At 45.8% G+C, this 18,850-nt stretch overlaps 1 protein-coding gene across 2 annotated transcripts; it reads right to left on the bottom strand.

Annotated features, from left to right (window-relative positions):
• Positions 1-195: 195 nt before the first annotated feature.
• Positions 196-18,811, bottom strand: slkb (STE20-like kinase b). 2 transcript variants are annotated; one of them, XM_072384082.1, is made up of 19 exons: positions 18,050-18,810; positions 15,960-16,124; positions 13,956-14,004; positions 13,579-13,728; positions 11,330-11,402; positions 11,024-11,218; positions 10,829-10,910; positions 9,887-10,018; positions 9,005-9,179; positions 8,409-8,959; positions 8,206-8,336; positions 7,957-8,080; positions 7,021-7,200; positions 4,731-4,860; positions 3,657-3,781; positions 3,377-3,568; positions 3,158-3,283; positions 2,955-3,068; positions 196-1,554 (listed from the first exon to the last, which is right to left on the bottom strand). In XM_072384082.1, the coding sequence occupies exons 1-19, from the start codon at positions 18,197-18,199 to the stop codon at positions 1,408-1,410; spliced, it is 2,991 nt and encodes a 996-aa protein (XP_072240183.1). In that variant the 5' UTR covers positions 18,200-18,810; the 3' UTR covers positions 196-1,407. The 2 variants fall into 2 exon arrangements, with proteins under 2 accessions (XP_072240183.1, XP_072240182.1); XM_072384081.1 differs by having other exon boundaries at positions 8,409-9,179; positions 18,050-18,811.
• Between the last annotated feature and the right edge of the window lie 39 nt (positions 18,812-18,850).

The raw sequence follows: 18,850 nt of genomic DNA, 5'->3' as shown, positions 1-18,850 counted from the left end.
GAGAGCTGAGGGGCTGCTGAACTGGGCCCGCGGCGAAAGAACCGAAGCACAAGTTTGATGTTTTATAGCTGTATTTTTCTACTTTTAGAATTTATCCACCCGACTTTATGCTAAAGCAACCACAGATTGTGTGAGATACTCTGTACTGAGGGGAGTTTGTGTGGTGATGTGGGACTAAACGAGCTGTTACATTTTCTGATGTGGTCAGACTGATTGTAGTTGGTGTGTGTGTGTGTGTGTGTGTGTTACCACAGAGGATCAATGTGAGAAGAGAGGAAATAGTTTATTTACAGCAAAATGGAAAAAAAAGTCATTACATAAGCGTTCTACAAACTATACATGTATATTTTTTAAAAATGCATAATGATTTTGATATGTTTTTATTATTTCATCAACATTCTGAATTTAAGAAGCATTTAAAACCGATTTTAATTCTAAGTTTGTACGCTGAAAACCTTTATGTGGCTGAGAAGCTTTCGTATAAATAGCTACTGAGAACGTTTTGTAAAAGGTGCACAGCACTCTTTTTTTTTTTGTCTATAACAACTCACAACAGCCAATTGTAAAGAAAATGAGATGATAAACGAACCAAGAAGTCAAGATCACCCAAAGCAGTCAGGTTTGGGTCAAATAAATCGGCCCGAATCTGAAAAATGCTACGAGTTTGAACAAAGAAATATCTTTAAAGGCGGCCGGAACAGGTTTACAGTATATCTGAAGAATTAAGGCTATTAGCTATGAATGAAAACTGTTAAACTGTGTGAACAGAAGCCTGCCCGGCCCCAAATGTTCCATCATTTCTGTATTCTTCCTGCATCCCTGATATTGCTCCTGTGAAGACTTCTGACTGATTAAAAACATAAAACCAAGCTGCTTTCTTTATGAAACCAGTTATTTCCTCCATCGGTGAAGTTTTCTCGAATTCTTCATACAACTTGTGCTAAAAACCGAAGGCATTCTGAAGAGAAACGTTGCACCATAATCATGCAGGAGATTATTTTAACCTATCACAACCTACAACTCTACCACTCACAAAGACATGATCTCATGAAAATATATACGGTTTCATCAATCCTGTAACTGCAGAGACTGTAAAAATGTCTTAGAATACATTCTTTGACCAAATGGAGTTGTATAAAAATGCTTTTTGTAGTGCAAAAAGTCTAAATGAGAGAAATGTTGAGCAGCAAATAAAGATCGGATTCAAAAGCCAAAAATGTGAAATTCTACAGGCACTGGATAGTTTGTAAAGATACTTCAATCAGACCTACTTCACTTCAGTGCTTAAAAAAACTGAAATCCTTCAAACTGACTAACAGAACGTAGAGCAGAAGATGGGCGTCCCGGGTCTTTGCCGTCCTCTGAGCATGTTCTCGTGTCCACGTGCGTTTGTTGGTGGCTTTCACCTTAGAATCCGGTGGAGTGGACGGTGGGGATGGGGTAGAACTTGGAGATGCGGCTCTGGGCGGAGGGGTTAAGGCACTCTGACTCGCCGCTCATCTTGAAGAACACTTCCTGTTCCTGCAGCTTCCTGGCAAACTCGTCCTCCAGCGCCTGCGGGACGGACACGTGAGATTCTTCTTCAGGCTTATGCCACATCATAAAATGACCCGATCCGCTCAGAGAACAGATATTATAGGGCTGCAGCAGACGATTATCTAAGTAATTGATTATTTCATCGATTGACCGAGTGAGAAATACTTTAATTATTTAAAAGAGAAACATTTAGATTATGAAGTAGCTTGTACTTATTGTAACATCCAGCTGTGTTAACATCTGTTAGCTTCTCTCCGACTGTCTCTGCTTTCATAAACTTTAATGCAGCTGAAATCCTAACAACGCCTCCTTTTTCCTGCTTTATTGTCTGTTATCAGACAATACAGTGACTCAGAGTAACAGCAGTTAACACCACACCTGATTTTACAGATACAACATGGTCTGATAAAATGAGCCGTTTCTATAGCCGCTTGTACTAGTGGGGCAGTGGTGACATTTCATCAGAAATTAGCCACTATTTGTCCAACACAATAAACACAAGTTGCCTCAGCTTCCCTCTGTTCCCTGCTAGCTTCCTTCTGTTCTCTGCTAGCTTCCTTCTGTTCCCTGCTCGCTTCTTCTGTTCCCTGCTAGCTTCCTTCTGTTCTTTGCTAGCTTCCTTTTGTTCTCTGCTAGCTTCTTCTGTTCCCTGCTAGCTTCCTTCTGTTCTCTGCTAGCTTCTTCTGTTCCCTGCTAGCTTCCTTCTGTTCTTTGCTAGCTTCCTTCTGTTCCCTGCTAGCTTCTTCTGTTCTCTGCTAGCTTCTTCTGTTCTCGGCTAGCTTCTTCTGTTCTCTGCTAGCTTCTTCTGTTCTCGGCTAGCTTCTTCTGTTCTCTGCTAGCTTCTTCTGTTCTCTGCTAGCTTCTTCTGTTCCCTGCTAGCTTCCTTCTGTTCTTTGCTAGCTTCCTTCTGTTCCCTGCTAGCTTCCTTCTGTTCTCTGCTAGCTTCTTCTGTTCTCTGCTAGCTTCTTCTGTTCTCTGCTAGCTTCCTTCTATTCTTTGCTAGCTTCCTTCTGTTCCCTGCTCGCTTCCTTCTGTTCCCTGCTCGCTTCTTCTGTTCCCTGCTAGCGTCCCTCTGTTCTCTGCTCGCTTCCTTCTGTTCCCTGCTCGCTTCTTCTGTTCCCTGCTAGCTTCCTTCTGTTCTCTGCTAGCTTCTTCTGTTCCCTGCTAGCTAGCTTCCTTCTGAGCTAACAAGCCGACTGATTTGCATTAAAATGCTAACGTAAAATGTTCCCTTGCATTCTCTGGGTTTCTCCACCAAATCAAGCTGCTAAAGATGCTGCACATGCGCACGCTGCGCGACAGTAATAACTGTCCGTGTGAAACAGGATGACCACTGAGCAGAACATGCGGAATTAAACGAAGCATCGAAGCAGATCATTTCGAGTTGCTCGAGGATGCTTTTCATCAGTCTACTTCACCTTCTTCCTGGGTCGCAGCTTCTCCCTCCACTCCTTCAGCTCCAGGCTGTGCTCCTCATCCAGCTCCTTCAGCTTCTGGGTCTCGTGTTCGATCAGCAGGTGGCACTTCTCGTTCTGAGACACACACACAGGGAGCTGGTGTACTTTTTTCCTTTTAAATACAGCCTCAGTGCTTTGGTGTGGTTTCTTTTTAAAATGCTAACCTGGAGCTGCTGGAGCTCTCGGACGTTGGCGTCACACTGCAGCTGCAGGTCTCTCATCTGGTTTTCATGTTTCTGTTGCTGGTGGAGCCTCTCGTTCTTCTGCCTCTTCTCCTCCTGAGCTGCAAACTGGAAACACAGACACACAGGTAAACTTCACTTGCCTTTTTCCTTCTTCTACAGTACTTTGAAGGATCGGCCATCCTGATGGGAGCGTCCCACCTGCTTGACTTTCTCCCTCTCCTGCTCGGGGGTGATGGTGGCTCCGGTGATGCGGAGGCTCTTCTTGAACATGGCCATGCGTGTCTTGGCCTCGCTGCGCTGAATCTTGGGCAGCCGGGCTCTCTCCTGCGTCTGTTTGTTTTTCATCTCTTCGATGAGACGCTGATTGTAGCGCTGCATCTGCTCCATCTCCTGCTCAGGGCACCAGTCAGAGTTAAAGTACGCTTTTCCCCCCCAGATGAGTGAAAGACCACAGGAAGAAATGCAACATTTACAGTACCTTTTCGTGTCTCTTCAGCAGCTGGTGTCTCTGCATGAAGTACTGGTCTTTGAGCTGCTGTTTGAACAGCTGGTGTTTCTCCTGCAGATGGCGCTCTTCCAGCTCCCACATCGCCGCCTCCCGCGCTGTACATAGACACACAAGAAGAAGAAGAGGCTTATTAAGGAGGAACATCTCCTAAACGAGTCCCCCCTGCTGTCTGCTTCACTAACTGGCCGCCTTAGTTTCCTCATTAGAAGCAAACGGCTGGATGTCGGAGCTCCTTCAGCCTTCTGGCTTCTTCTGTTTCCAGCACAAGCTCTTTGTAAGCTACAAGCTCTCGTGGCTGGGTACAGTTTGCATTTCTGAGAAGGGTTGTTTGTGCAGCTCGAGGAATATTAAGCGTGGGATTAAGTCCCAGGCGGTGTTAATGCTGTTCACTCAAAGAGGCTGCAGGAATGTGCTGCTTTCAACTGAGCTGAGTCAGTTTAGATCACATCTTTCTGCTCAGAGCTGAAAGGTAAAGGTCCTGGAAGGAAGGCGGAGCTTTATTTCACTCATTCAGATATAAACTTCATCCTGTTACATTTGTTCTCCAACTGCAGTAAGACTCCTACACTCAAACTGACTTCAAAGGTCTTCTGGTGTGTGGTGTGGGGGGGTGGAAGCTGTTGTTGCTCTCGTCCTCAGGCTGAGGTACGAATGAACAGAGCATGCTGGGGGGGGTGGTGCTGTCCCTGGGGAGTTTTTTGGCTCTTGTGAGCCTCTTAGGATTAATCCTTTAAGGTGGGACTAGCAGAAATATTTGTTCCTCTTTGTAAAGTCACACATTCATTCCAGCTTTAGTCAGCTGAGAGCATCGAGAGCTGTGGGGGTCAAAAGCTCTGCAGAACATTAAAATCTTCACCTCCTGGTTCTATCCCGTATCTTTGTGGAAATGTAGAGAATAATATTGCTGCTCTTCTAAAAAGCAGCAGGTTGTTCAGGTTCCTGTTGCTGTGATCACACACTCTGAATTTAACTGAATACAAGTTCAGTTTTACACTCCTTTAGCTTTAACTGCGGCGTGGAGCCCTGTGAGGAGCTGACGTCTACCTCGGAGGAGCTGCTGCTTGTGGTTGAGGCAGTCTCTCTCGATGGTGGCCAGCTCGTGTTTGTGCTGCTGGATGATCTTCTTCAGTGCGCTGTCCAGATCCTGCTGCTGCTTCTGGAGGAACTCTTGTTCCTGGACAGAGAGGGAAACACATCATGAGGACAACAGGTTCAGCGTCTTTGAGGGAAAAAGGATGCAAGACAGCGTTGTTGTTGACATGTTGGGTAACTAAAAAAGGGACAGAATCTATTTCTGGACTCAGGTCTTGCTGCAAAACCCTTCATCAAGACGTTAAGCAGGATAGGATTTCTGATGCCAGATGAGTGTGTGTGTGTGTGTTAAGTGTTGTTTGCAGGCTTTCTGCCAAGTTCATGTCAGACTAAGCACGGCTTGAGCCGATGAACCAGACAGTAAGACCTGGTAATAATGACCGTTCACCTGCTGGTCAGTCACATTAATCTGAGCTTAACGAATAAATACAGTAACGAGAGTCTGACATTTAACACATCAAAGGGCACGAAGCGACACGCACAACACCTGCCTCCTGAAGAGCAAATAAAGGCGGTCACGTGTATTTCCTTCCCCCGGGGACAAAAAATATGGTGGGAAACCCAGAAAAGGTTTGGTTTGGAAGTGTTTTCCAGCTGCAGCTCTTCTCCAACCCCAGCTGGTCGAGGCGGATGGCCACCCTTCCTGGTTCTGGTTCTGCCAGAGGTTTCTTCCTGGTTCTGCCAGAGGTTTCTTCCTGGTTCTGGTTCTGCCAGAGGTTTCTTCCTGGTTCTGGTTCTGCCAGAGGTTTCTTCCTGTTAAAGGGAGTCGTTCCTTTCCACAGTCCCTCAGGCTCAGGACGGGAGATTGGACTGAAGACAAGTTTCGGTCCAATCTGTTGGTTTCCTTAGCTAGGATATTATTTTTGAATTGGCTCCATATGAATTAACTAGATTATTTTGAAATTAATTGGTTTTCATTGGATTATGATTACAATGAATTGAATTCCAATTGGCTTGAATTGGACTTTATTATTTAAGTGCCTTGAGGTGACAATTGTTGTAATCTGGCGCTATATAAATAAAAGTGAACTGAATTTATTTCAGCAGCTCAGTCCGAGGCATCCAGCCTGGGGGAGAAATCTGCTCACTTCCACAAACACCTGCTCCAAACATTAGTGGAATCATGACAGGAAGGGCCCCGGCTGGAGGAGCCCACGGATGCATGTTGCTGGAAAAGCAAACAGCAACAAACATCCCTGTGTGCGGTGCTGGAGACAGAAAGCTTTCTGTAGTACCGATAAAGTTAGTGGGTCACCCTGGGCAGAGCAAATAAAACAGCTCTGCTTTGTTATACAGTGTGTTGTATAACTGACAGCCTGCCAGTCGAGCCTGGGGCTGCTTCAAATCCTTTTCTATCCGATGGGCCATATTTCCAGGTGTCTCTCAGGCTCATTCCATGTCCTCAGCATCAAAAGTCTGGTGGTTAATCTGCTGAGCTGAGCTGACACATCAAACTAAGGCTGGTGCACGGCATACACAGACACAGAAACAGCTCATTGGTATTTGTTCCCAGACTTTAACATGCGAGTTGCACTTTAAAGTCAACAAATGAACTAACAGGTTGTAAAATTCGAATCCTATTTTGGAGAAAACAGAACAGAACTGAGGCCACTTCCAGGTGCTATTCTGAGAACAGAAACAGCTGTGACGTACTGCATTTCCTTTCAGGAGAAACAAAAACAGCCAGTCTTCCAGTGAGCATGTGTGAGATTCACTGATATCCCAGATCTGCTTTAAAAGACAAGAGCGTGAACAAAGAGAGCGATGATTCATCCAAAGACAGACAAAAGAAAAGAGGCCAGACTCCAAACCCACACAGAGGTTTCTCTTCCATCCTGCATGGGAGCGCTGCCCAGCGTGCACCAGGACAACTCAAAGGACTGAATCACAGCACATTACACTCCTACACATCGCTCTACAGGCTGCTCACACACCTGTGGTCGACAGACAGAGAGGTTTCTGTGGAAACGAATCCCTGTTACCTCCTGTGAATAACATCTTCTTTAATATGCTTCATGACAGCATTTGTCCCCTGCTTTGGAGGAAAAGTCCTGCCTCCTGTTTGCTCTGTGGCAGTGCAGCCATCAACAAGATGGAACAGATTGGTGCTGCATCAGAAAACAAATTAGAGTGATTGAACCTCCGTCTGGGCACAGGTGAAGGGGAACATTACACACCAGCGTGTGCTGTGGGGGGGCTACACGTGGATGAAGGAGGGGGCAGGAAACCAGACGCATCTAACCTCCTTCTTGCGGTTCTTCAGCATGTTCTGGCACTTCGACAGTTCTTTCTCCTGCTCGGCTTTGATGCGTTTGGCCTCATCCCGGAGCCGATTGGTGTGCTCCTGCTCCAGCCTCTCGATGGTCTGCTTCTGTTGTCGCTCCAGGTTCTCCACCTCCTGGTCGTACTGACGCTTCTTACTCTGGAGAACAGAGGCGAACATTAGTTACTGCAGCACCCGTTTTCCTGTTCATTCTAACAAACCTATAATTCATTCAGGTGGAAACATTCAGAGGTGTCTGTGTCTGTTAGAGCTGCTCCACCAACGCTGAACAACTGCAGTGAATCTTAAAGAACCTCTCTGCTTTAATCTTTGTGTTTGTGTTAATATCTACATTACTTTACATTTGGTTTTTAACTTTTAATTGGAATATATTGAATTTCTGTCTTTCTTTCCTTGTTATTGCTGTATTTATTTCTGTATCATTTCCTTTACATTCATTGAATTTATTCCCTGAAATCATTTATTTCATCAAACATTTTAATTCGGATGTTTTTACTTCTCAGGTATTTTCTCCATTCATTTCCACTTTTTCTCTGTTTTTACTCTTTTTCATTGATTTCACAGACAGTTATCCTCATATAAATCTATTTTGTACTACGGTAGTTTGAATTCTCCATAGAGGTGACCATCTCCACTCCACCACTGCTCAGATCTGTGGTGCTTAATAACCCTGAGAGCTCAGTATCATGTTACACGTGAGCATGTATGAAAGAACTTCCTCTCCAGACAGAAGTCATTAATGTGGGACTTTGGCTTGAGGTTAAACAGGTCGTGATGATTCAGGACCAGGAAGTTGATTATATGATGTAGGCAGGGCAGAGTGTTTATTTCTCCACACTTCAGGGCCAAAGGAGCAGCTGCTTTGGATGCTGGTCAGACAGGGTAAGGTCTCACCGTGGTCTCCTGTTCAAAGCGGCGGTAGATCTGCTCCTTCTGCTGCTGCAGCTTGTTGCTGAGCTGCTGCTGAGCTCTCTGCTCCTCCTTCTGCAGGAGGCGCAGCTCCCTCAGCTCCTGTCGCCTGGACGGGAAGTTAAAAGAGGGGAAAAGCGTGTTAGCTAAGATTAGGCTAACCCCTCACAGTTTTCATATTATTTGCATCAAACTGCAGCCTGGTCTCTATGCAAATGAAGTCAGGTGAACTACCTCAGGAACCTCATCTCCTCGTTCTTGGTGTCGTTGTCAGTGACGATCTTTGACGTGGTTACACTAACTTCCACGCCGTCCACCATGAATTTGCGCGTCTTTTTCAGCGTCTTCTTGTGACGCTTGGCGTCCTGCGTAAACAACAAAGGGATCAGAAATGATTCTGCCTAACGACCTGTGCTGTGTGAGACTCTGGAGGTTACCTGGACAGAAACAGATCCAGGCTCCTTTGTTTTGGACAGAAAGCTTGAGATCGACAGATTCAGGTCTACGCTGCTGTTATCTGCAGCTGAGCCGCTTCCTGAGTCTGAATCTCTCTCTTTGTCATCTTTAGCTTTGTCTGGCACCGTCTTCTCTTCCTCAGCATTTGTTTGGTCTTTTTCTGCAGGCTTTTCTCCGTTCTCCTCTTTTAGGACGACCTTCTCTTGCTCTGGTAGAGTCAAAGTCACTTTTAGATGTTTGTATCGGTCTTCTTCCTCATCCTCCGCTGGAGTGTTTGGTTCCTCTACAGTGGGCGTGTTTTCCTCCTGAGGAGGCTCAGAGGCCTCTGGAACCTCTGCTGTGTCCACCTCCTTTTCATCCTCTGCGTTTATTTCCAGCTGCTGCATTTCCTTAGAGGGTACCTCTGCTTCAGTCTCTGGTTTTGGTGATGCAACATCAGCCTCTGGAACCTTTTCTTCTGATGGTTTCTGTTCAGCTTCTTCATCTTTCTCTGGAGTGTTTGAAGCTGCCTCTGTGGGCTCCTCTGCAGCAGGCTCCTCTGCAGCAGGCTCCTCTGCAGCAGGCTCGTCTGCAGCAGGCTCCTCTACAAAGCTGGCGTCCACATGGTTGGCAACAGGAAGCTCAGTCGGGGCTGGCACAGGCAGGATGGGCTCGATCTTCTCAGGGACCGATTCCAAGTTGGAGGGAGAGAGGGGGATCTTCTCATCCTCCGAACTGGCAACGCTGGCATCAGACGGGGCGCGTTTGTGACCCTGAAGCAAAGGAGGACACGACAGAGAAGTTAGGATGGTATCTGTAACAAAGCTGCTGCGTATCTTTTTCCAGAGTTCCTCTTCCTGAAGAGCCACAGGAGCTGTACTAATAAAAAAAAGCCTCAGCTGAGGTTTATCTAACACCAAAAAAGACAACAGAATTTCTCCTCTATCACATTAAAAACTTTGAAAACATCTTAAGGTGGAAATCGTGGACCAGGGTCATACGAGGATCCTCTTAGGCAGGAGCATAATCCACAATCTGCACCACAGATATCTGCATCACAGATATCTGCACATTTATAGTGATTAATCATCCGTAGAACTCACACCGCGCTGCATTTAGCATCCATCTGGGTTTTATTCAGAATGTTCTGACCAGAGGAAGTGATTCATATTTCTGCCACCTTATCAGAGCAGCTGGATGATCGGTGTCGGCTGCTTCCTCTTGAGGCTGTTCACCGTGTTTTTAGTACTTGTATTAATGTTGGATATTAACTTTTCTGCACAACTTTAAGTAAAAGATGACCAATGATTTAAAGAGTACAAGTAAACTCATGTATTAATATATTTAACTCAGTAAAACGTGTAATTATAAAGAGTTGTGACACAAAAGAAGAGATTTATTTGAAGGGCCAGTCAGCCGGCCTCTAACCCTCTCATTTTGAACAACTACTGTGAGGATACTGATTGATTTATTTATTCACCAGATGCGCCTCAGTTTCTTCCTCCTCTTCTTCCTCTTTGTGCTCTTCAATCTCCTCGGTGACCTCAGCCTTGGCCTCTGCTATCAGCTCCCTCAGTGGCTTGCTATCAGCCACAGTTGACACAAATGAATGCTGCACACAACAAAAAGAAGACCAGCGTGATCAAATGTTCATTTAAACGCCCAAAACCAATGGATACAATGTGTTCTGGTGAGCCCCAGATTCTCACTTTGAAAAGTATTTTAAGGACTCTTAAGACTAAAGACACCCCACTGACTCCTAATCCCACAGAATGTGAGACATAAAAGGCTCACAGTATGACAAAAACCTGCACAGCAACTCAAACAGTGGCTGAACGTTTAAAGTTGCATCTTTCTGTCTGAAAATACTCCACAAACAAAGCAGTAACATACATCTACGTCCTGCGACAGCCTTACCTTCTTTGGCTTAGAAATCTGCTGCATATATTCTATCGCTGGCCTGATAATGTGAAGCTTCTTCGATATCAGAACCTTCATTGGCGGCAGCCCGCTGTTTTGTATTTTCAAGCCCATTGAGCCTTCCTCTGTGTAAAGGAATCCCTTAGAAGCAGCGTGGTGCAGTATTTCCAGTGTGTGTGTGAGAATGTGTCCTCACAGGAGTTCTGAACAGTAAGTAAGTGGCTCTGACTTGGCTGAGCGTGTTAAACCTGATGGAAAAAGAAAAGCCTACTCTGCTTACGTCAGCTCAAGCCCAGAAGGATGAATGGCAGACCTGCCAGGACAGCCGGTTCAGTACCTGAGACACAGCAGGTGTCAGCTAGGACTGCTTACGCTGTAATGGCAGGTGGTGCATGCGTGTGGGCTGGGGAGTGAGGGTCATGTGACTCGAGCGAGTTGAGGAACTGATCAGATTTCACAGTGTTGGGAGCTTTCGTTAGAGAAACATTTGGAATTGAGGCACCTGCAGAAGCTGTGGTGCGCTCCATCTGTTATCCACGTTCTTGTCCAGGCACCGCTTCAGGAAATCACTGAAATCTGCGGACCTGAAAGGTAGAAGTCATCAATTAGCTGCTGAAACTGCCAGAGATGGAGACATATGTCTCATTTGGTCTGCAGAACTATAAAAACTAACTCAAAGGTCCACACTGTGACTCACCAGCGTGACGGCTGCATCAGAGAAGGAGGATCGGACTTGGCTATTTTCAGCAGGACTCTCATGGGGTTCATCTCGTGATTGGGCGGCTCAATCTGTGCCAGCTCAATCAAGGTGACCCCAAGGGACCAGATATCCGCCTTGTAGTCGTATGGGCGGTCCTTGGAAGTCTCACACATCACTACTTCAGGAGCCATCCTGGAATAAGGTAAAAAGGAGATTTAAAAAAAAGAAAAAGAAAGCTTACACGAGGCAGAGAACCTCCTTTTTCCTAAAAAAGAAGATGTTTTTGTGCAATGTTCCACTCACCAATAAGGAGTTCCAATGAAAGAGTCTCTCCGTTGCAGTGTTTTGGTGTTCTTGGCAGACACACCAAAATCAGCTGGAAGGCAAATGATTAAAACAAACTAGAAATTACTCAGAGAAACACCACCGTCTGGATTCTTCCAAAAACAACCCCCAGAATAGAAAACCGAACTCTTAGCACGCTGAAACCATGATGCAATCATGAAAATAGCCTAAAATAACTCTGCCCCGTGCTGTACTGAGGCTCTGCTTATACTTGCATGATGGCGTCACTCTGTGGCATCGTGAGCAACAGCTGAGTGTCCCAGCAGGCAGATGCACGGGCACCTCTGTGTTATGTCATGGAACAAAACGCCTGCTGTGTATCATCTCTCAGTGACTCATACCCTCCAAGAACACAGAATTACTGCATCCGCTGTGGATGGCATGACCAAACAATCGCTGTTGTGTATGAAAGCCACATATTCATATCTAAGGCTCTCAAGAAAGGTGTCAGAACACAGTGCAGCTCGCAGCTGGTGGTGTATGAGGACTGGTGTCCATCACTGAAAGCAACAGAACCAGAACCGGAGGCCTGGTCGGATGAATCGTGTTTTCTTTTAGATCATAGTGATGGCTGGGTCCATGTGTGCTGCTTATCCAAACTGAATCTCTATCTCTTGCTCCATCAAAGGTAGCTAGAAACTTCATGATTGATGACCAACTAACCTTCAAAGATCACGTTACCTCGGTTGCTCGTTCGTGCCGCTTTGCATTACTAAACATAAGAAAGATCAGACCATACCTGACCCAACATGCCCCCCAGCTCCTGGTGCAGGCCATGGTCATCTCCCGCCTTGACTACAGCAACGCTCTCCTAACTGGTCCCCTAACTGGTCTCCTAACTGGTCTCCTAACTGGTTTCCTAACTGCTCTCCTAACTGGTCTCCTAACTGCTCTCCTAACTGCTCTCCTAACTGGTCTCCTAACTGGTCTCCTAACTGGTCTCCTAACTGGTCTCCTAACTGGTCTCCTAACTGGTCTCCAGCCTGTGCTGTGAAACCTCTGCAGATGGTCCAGAACGCGGCGGTGCGTCTGGTCTTGGATCAGCCTAAAAGAACACGTCCCCCCTCTGTTCATTGAACTCCTCTGGCTGCCCTTAGCATCAGATCCAAGTCCCTGATGTTAGCTACAAAGAGCTTAATGGAACGGCTCCATCTACTTGAATGCTCTTGCAAAGGCTTCTGTCCCAACTGGGTCCCTCCGTTGGTCCCAGGATTGTCGTCTAGCAGCTCCTACACCACGCCTAAGACAATCCAAACTCTGTTCATGTGTCGTCCCACGATGGTGGAATGACCTACCGAGCGCTACCAGAACAGGGGCGTCCCTGTCTATCTTCAGGAAGCTCCTGAAAACCCAGCTCTTCAGAGAGCATCTCCTATCCCAGCACTTACCTTGTACTTCCCTACCCCCTCTATCTCTGCACTTTATCTTTCTGCACTTCCTTCTATGCCTGCACCCTATCTCTACTCTGTCCCCTCTGACAGAGTCGGACTCCTGGGTTCCTTCTATGTAGTTTATTGTTAGCTTTTTATAAAGCTGTTATATCTTCATTTGTAAGTCGCTTTGGATAAAAGCGTCTGATAAATACAGAAACAGAAACAGAAACATTATCTGGGGACGACTTGGCACCCTGGGTGCATTATGGGAAAGGTCAGCTGGCAGGGGTCGCTGCCATATCATAACACCTTCCTAAATATTGTTGCTGACCAAGCAAAAAGGCAGAGAATGGTTGGAGGATCGTAACAAGTTGAAGTTGTTGATTTGGCCTCCAAATTCTCCAGATCTCGATCCATCTCAATTGTCTGTGGACAAAGCTAACAAACCCTTCTTTCTTCTGACTGCTGCACATGCAAGGAGTGAACCGTCATGCAGTAACAGGGTGAAAAAGCAACTTCAGAGTAATAACGTTTCATCATGCGACACCTCAAAGTTTTTCTATTGAGGGAAACTTTGTGTGAAACAAACACAGCACATCGATAGCTGAAACCAATGTGTAAAAAACATGCATGTAGAGAGGAAACATGAGGAAAACGTGCACACTTTGGCCAACAATCTGGTCTCTGTTGCAAAACTGTGACGTTTAAAAGGTAAAAAAATATCTAATAAGTGGATATTGTGGCAACAAAACCTCCTTTTTTCTGACAAAACTGAAAAAATGGAATTCAGCCTGTGGGATGCAGGTTAAAGGCTGGACGTTAAGTTGTCCTCACCCAGCTTGACGTCACCCTCCAGCGTGAGGAGGATGTTGCCTGCCTTCAGGTCTCGGTGGATGATTTTGCCTTCGTGGAGGTAAACGAGAGCCTGCAGAGTCTGTCTGCACACCGCCCTGATCTGAGGCTCTGTTAGGGGTCTCTCCAGTTCTAAAGGGGGAGAGGCAAGGGTCATAGTTAGTTAGAATAGCTCTCCCTACAGAACTCCAACACAGCCTAATCATAATGTGGGTTAAGCCACATTTATCGTCTTGCAGGAGGATAAATCCAACATGTGGGTGGTCTACTGATGTTTTTAATGTCTTAAACTGTCCATTTCCTTTCTGCTGGTTTGTGCAACGATCTGAACGGGTTCCTCGTTGGAAACGCTGACTCACCGAGCATGACGGCATCCACTGCCCCTCCCGCACAGAACTCAATGAGAATCTGCCGACGAGAGGAAAAAAAGGGAAGAGCGTCACCATGTAAATGTGCATTTCTTAACGTCAAACAGGACATGGTAAAAACCGAACTATCAGCTGTGATCTACGCTCCAAACGCATGGGAAACAGAGATGAAAGCGGATTATTCATGGAGCTGTGGTGTGCTGCTTGAGCTCTTTCATGAAGGCCTGGCAGGTTCTCAGAGAAATACTCTCCTCTTTGCATTTAGTCAGAAAATATTCAAATGAGCTCGTAACCCAAACTACTCACTCGGATAAAACAATTTGAGAATGAAGCTGCTCCCAGCCCGTGTGAATGAAATACTCTCCGGTCTCGCAGGTATTTAGGAGCTTTCAGTATGGCTGTTGATGTAAGAGGATTGGCCCAGTTGGGGCCACATTGTGGAAAAGGTTTCTCACAGCTGCTATGTAGCTTGCTAGCTATAGCGGCAGACCTTAGGCCTTATTCTGCAAATAGGATTAGAGTATCTAAGGACACAGCACCTCGGGCAGAGGTGAGCAGAATGTGCAGCAGGTAAAACCAAGCATCTGGAGTCTCTGCACGGAGATTAAAAGCAGCATGACGCTCCCCTGCTGAGATTTAGAAAAAGGGAAGTAAAGCTGCACTTCTGTCATTTCAAACCATTGAGAAACAAATTGTGGTTGATAATGTTTTGGTTTTTTTTTTTCAGCCTGAATTTAAAATGTCTTTAGATGAAAAACAGCGAAACATCGAGCTTCTGTGGTATTCCTCAGCCGAGTTGAGCTTCTCAAGACTTCTCTCCCAACAACAAAGCTCTTACAGGAAACACAATGCGAGTCTTACAGCAGCCTTGGCTTTCCAACTCGCACACGGTTCTTGTGTTTCTCTGGAGGCGTGCTGTTGTTTTAGAGGCTCTGCCGTTGTACAATGGCCTCCACAGTAGACTTTCAGAGCAGCAGCGGGCAGAGAGGAACCACAGGCCAGAGCTGTGGCTTCCTCTCCCACTTGTTTATTTGACACACACACAAATGCATAGAGAACTATGCATCCACATATTTTCCAACTCATTCATGTGGCACAAAGAGGGAGGATGTGGCTGGATGTGACTTTTTGGGGCAGCAGCAGCACAGAAATGACAAGACAGCCTTCAAAGTGTTGTTGTGAAAGAGGGAGACAACAGATTCAGGCTGCAGTTATAAAGTCAGACATTTCCTGGGCCCTTCTGGGACTTTACAGAATGAAGCCTTTTATTGGGAGAAGGAAATGTCCCGGATGCTCTCTCCTATTTGCATGAACAGGTGCCACACAGGCCTCGATGAAAATCTACCTCCATCAGGCTGCTGCCATTGTTCTGGGACAATGGAGAGGAATATGGCAGAGCGCTCCACACTGAACTGAAATGAAATACTCAGCTGATCAGGAGAGTTAATAAAGGCCCGACTGTCTTTCCAGAGGTTTGGGAGCCGACTCACAGGAGTCAGTTTGTGATATTCCTGCCCCTGGTTGTGCATGAAATGTTTTATATCTGCACTTATCCATATACAGCGAAGGAAGAGTTCACTTCCACTTTGCTTGGATCGGTGCATTCAGCAGTCATCACCCCAGCTGAGATGTTGGTGCAATATATATCTGACTGTTTGCTTCATATTTCCAAAGACATTTAAAAGCGCTCCATATCAGAGGCAGATGGATTATAAACCGGTATGATGATTAACAGCTTCAAAGCTGCTTGTTTCTGCTGCTCCTGTGAACTTTGGCCACATTATTGTTTAACAACTTCACAAGTATTGTAATATGGGTCAGAGATATGAATGCTGCAGGATTAATGTGGGCTTCATGTTGCACAAGCTTAAAAAAAAGAACAGAAAACGGTGGATGCTGTGTGTGTTACAGAGGGAGGCTGCCATAAGCCAACCTGCTTTGAATAGCAGGAAACAGATCACACTGATGCTCCAAACAGCTCCACAACACACTCACCCACAGTTTGCTCTCAAAATAAAAAGCATCGAGCAGTTTGACGATGTTTTCGTGGTCACAGGAGGCGAGGATGTCGATCTCCACCATGTAGTCCTCCAGTTCCTCCTCAGTCTTGGTATCGATAACTTTGGCAGCAGCGAGGACGCCCGTCAGCTTGTTCCGAGCCTGCAGGTGAAAGTTTTAATCATGAATCTACCAGGTATTGCTTTTCTGGTCTGAAAATGTCAACAGAACATGTGACATGTGTCATTAAAGTGGAAATTCCTCCTGATTGTTTTGGCTTCTCAGCAGACAGGATGTGCTCAGAGAAGTCGCTGCTGCCACGTAGGATGCAGCCACTTCCTGGTGACATGCCCACGTTCCACAGGCAGCCGTGCACACTGTTTAGGAATCCATGAAGCCCTGTGATCCAGTTCGGATACAGTCTGAGAGTCACTGTGGCCAACAGAGAGCTGTTACTGCCCCTGTGGTACATACAGCTGGGATGGAACATAGCCCAGATTTACAAACAGAACTTAAAATCACTGTTTGCAGATTTGGACCTGAGTGCTACTGCCACTAAAACCATCAATTCAGATGAAATTAACCTGCAAATGCTGCTAATTGACACTAAAGGATTAAATATTTAAGAGAGAACCAACTTCTCTTTGCTCTGGGACTTTTCCATGAATGAAACCAGGGGAAATATTGATGTTTTTCTCTAATAAGCAGGTAATGAAGACGATAAAAAGCAGACGGACCAGTAATAAAACAGCTGTAAAGATGTTTGTTGAACAGACCTGAACTGGTTTAAAACACATTAGGACAGGCAACATGTGACCAAAGGTGGAAGAATATCAAATGTGATGCATTATCATGAAATATAGGTTAATAAACAGGTCTGGAAATAAGATTTGGCTACAAAAAACACAAGAGAACAGAGACTTTTTGGAGCTGGACTAAAAGTGAACCCCTGATCCAGCAGCTTCAGCAGCAGTGAGCTGCAGTGATGGTTTCCTGTGGGACGTTTCTCTCATGGTTCTGGAGGAATCTCGGCCCTCTTCTCTCCAGAGCTGCTTCAGCTCATTGAGGTTTGCAGCATTGGTTTCTGCACAGCTCTCTTAAGGTCCCACCACAGCATCTCAGTCAGGCTGAGGTCTGGACTCTGACTGGACCATTGCAACACCTTGATTCTTTTCTTTTTCACACATTCTGCTGTAGATCTGCTGCTGTGTTTGGGATCTTTGTCCTGTTGATGAGCCAGTTTCAGCCCAGCTTTAGCTGTGGGACAGATGGCCTCACATCTGACTCTAGAATACTTTGGTATCCAGAGGAGTTCATGGTGGACTCAATGACTGCAAGGTGCCCAGGTCCTGTGGCTGCAGAACCAGCCCAGATCATCAGCCCTCCACCACCGTGCTTGACAGCTGGTATGAGGTGTTTGTGCTGATATGCTGTGTTTGGTTTCCTCCAAACGTGCTGCTGTGCATTAGGACCAAACATCTCCACTTTGGTCTGGTCTGTCCAAAGGACATTGTTCCAGAAGTCTTGTGCTTTGTTCAGATGCAGCTTTGCAAACCTAAGCTGTGCTGCCATGTTCTTTTTAGAGAGAAGAGGCTTTCTCCTGCAGCCCTTCCAAACAAGCCATCCTTGTTCAGTCTTTCTCTAACTGTGCTGTCATAAATTTTAACATTAACATGCTGGCCTGCAGCAAACAGATCATTGATCAGCAGCACCTGGCTGCTACTTACCCTCTTCATGTGGAAGCAGGAAGGGTTCACTCAGTATTTCACTCACTGCTTTTGCTTTAGTTGTTCGTTAAACTACATTTTGCATCCTTTAAGGATAAGATTCTTTAAATAATAACCACAGCAGTGAAAGCAGATGTACCTCTAATTGATATGTTCGTATATTTGACAGCAGCAGTGACAGAATGAGGCTGATGACATGGTTTGAAAGTGGTGGGTGGGTCACAACACATGCACAGTCCTGACAAAGTGACACTGCTGGCATGTTGTGTGAGGGTTCAGCAACAGTTAAAACAGGGAATCGGAAGGACACAACAACAGAAACGAGTGTGCCACAGAAGAAAACTGAGAAACTGTGCCTACCTTGAACACCTTTCCAAAGGCTCCATCTCCCAGCTCACCTATTATTTCCCATACTTCCTCTGGATTTTCATCTCTGCGGACGTTTTCATATTGTTTCTTCTTCTTCTCTGATCCCAATTTAAATATTTTACGGAAGTTAAAAAACGACATTGTGTCTCCTGGCTCATTCAATTAGAAAGTTCTTAAAAGTATTCAGCCGAAGGGTCCCGATGTTTCGGCATAAGTCTGTGGCGTAACACAGGTGTAGAGATAGTTATAAATATCAACTCAGAGGGCAGCTTTCATAACAGTTCGGATCAAGACCTAGCTTAGCCTTTGACACTGGTCTGACCAGTCCACCGAGAAGCTGTTTCGCACATCATGGCCACCGTTACACCCTAAAATATCAAATAAGGCTTAACCTGACCGTGTGGTAGCATTTAAATAGCGTCAACACACGACTTCGTTTCAAAGACTCAACTGTTACGGAAAGATCGTCGTTGTTCCAACTCCTCTAACGACCCACTGGCCCGAAAACCCTGTGGGGCTTTTTCTCCAACAAAGACAAAAAAAAGGCGACAAAACGTCGGTGTGAGTTCTCTCGTTGTTTCCGTCAAAGTAACTCATTAGTTCCCTGGAGGGTTAAAACGCGTGAAGTTTGTCCGTTAAATAACGTTCGTTAAAACGGTAAAAGCCAGTCATCATCATTCCATAGTGCGGGACGGGTATGGAAGTCTAGCGGATTTAGTATCAGAGCGCGTTCACGGACACCGCGCGCGCCTGCGACTCTTTTCTTTCTTCGTGCTCCTCGTGTTTGACAGT

Source organism: Leuresthes tenuis, unplaced genomic scaffold (genome assembly GCF_036924035.1).
Source record: "Leuresthes tenuis unplaced genomic scaffold, fLeuTen1.0.hap1 SCAF_4, whole genome shotgun sequence".
Classification (NCBI taxonomy): Eukaryota; Metazoa; Chordata; class Actinopteri; order Atheriniformes; family Atherinopsidae; genus Leuresthes; species Leuresthes tenuis.
The sequence above is the reverse complement of the archived record's forward strand: the minus strand, read 5'-3'. Positions and strand labels throughout refer to the sequence as shown.

Bases quoted from the DNA above. Each gene is read 5' to 3' on its own strand.
- slkb (XM_072384081.1), bottom strand. From the start codon at position 18,199: ATGTCGTTTTTTAACTTCCGTAAAATATTTAAATTGGGATCAGAGAAG. The intron at 3,782-4,730 runs GTAGACGTCAGC...GTCTATGTACAG, and splicing joins CAAGCAGCAGCTCCTCCGAG to CGCGGGAGGCGGCGATGTGG. The intron at 3,284-3,376 runs GTGGGACGCTCC...CTGTGTTTCCAG, and splicing joins AGAGGGAGAAAGTCAAGCAG to TTTGCAGCTCAGGAGGAGAA.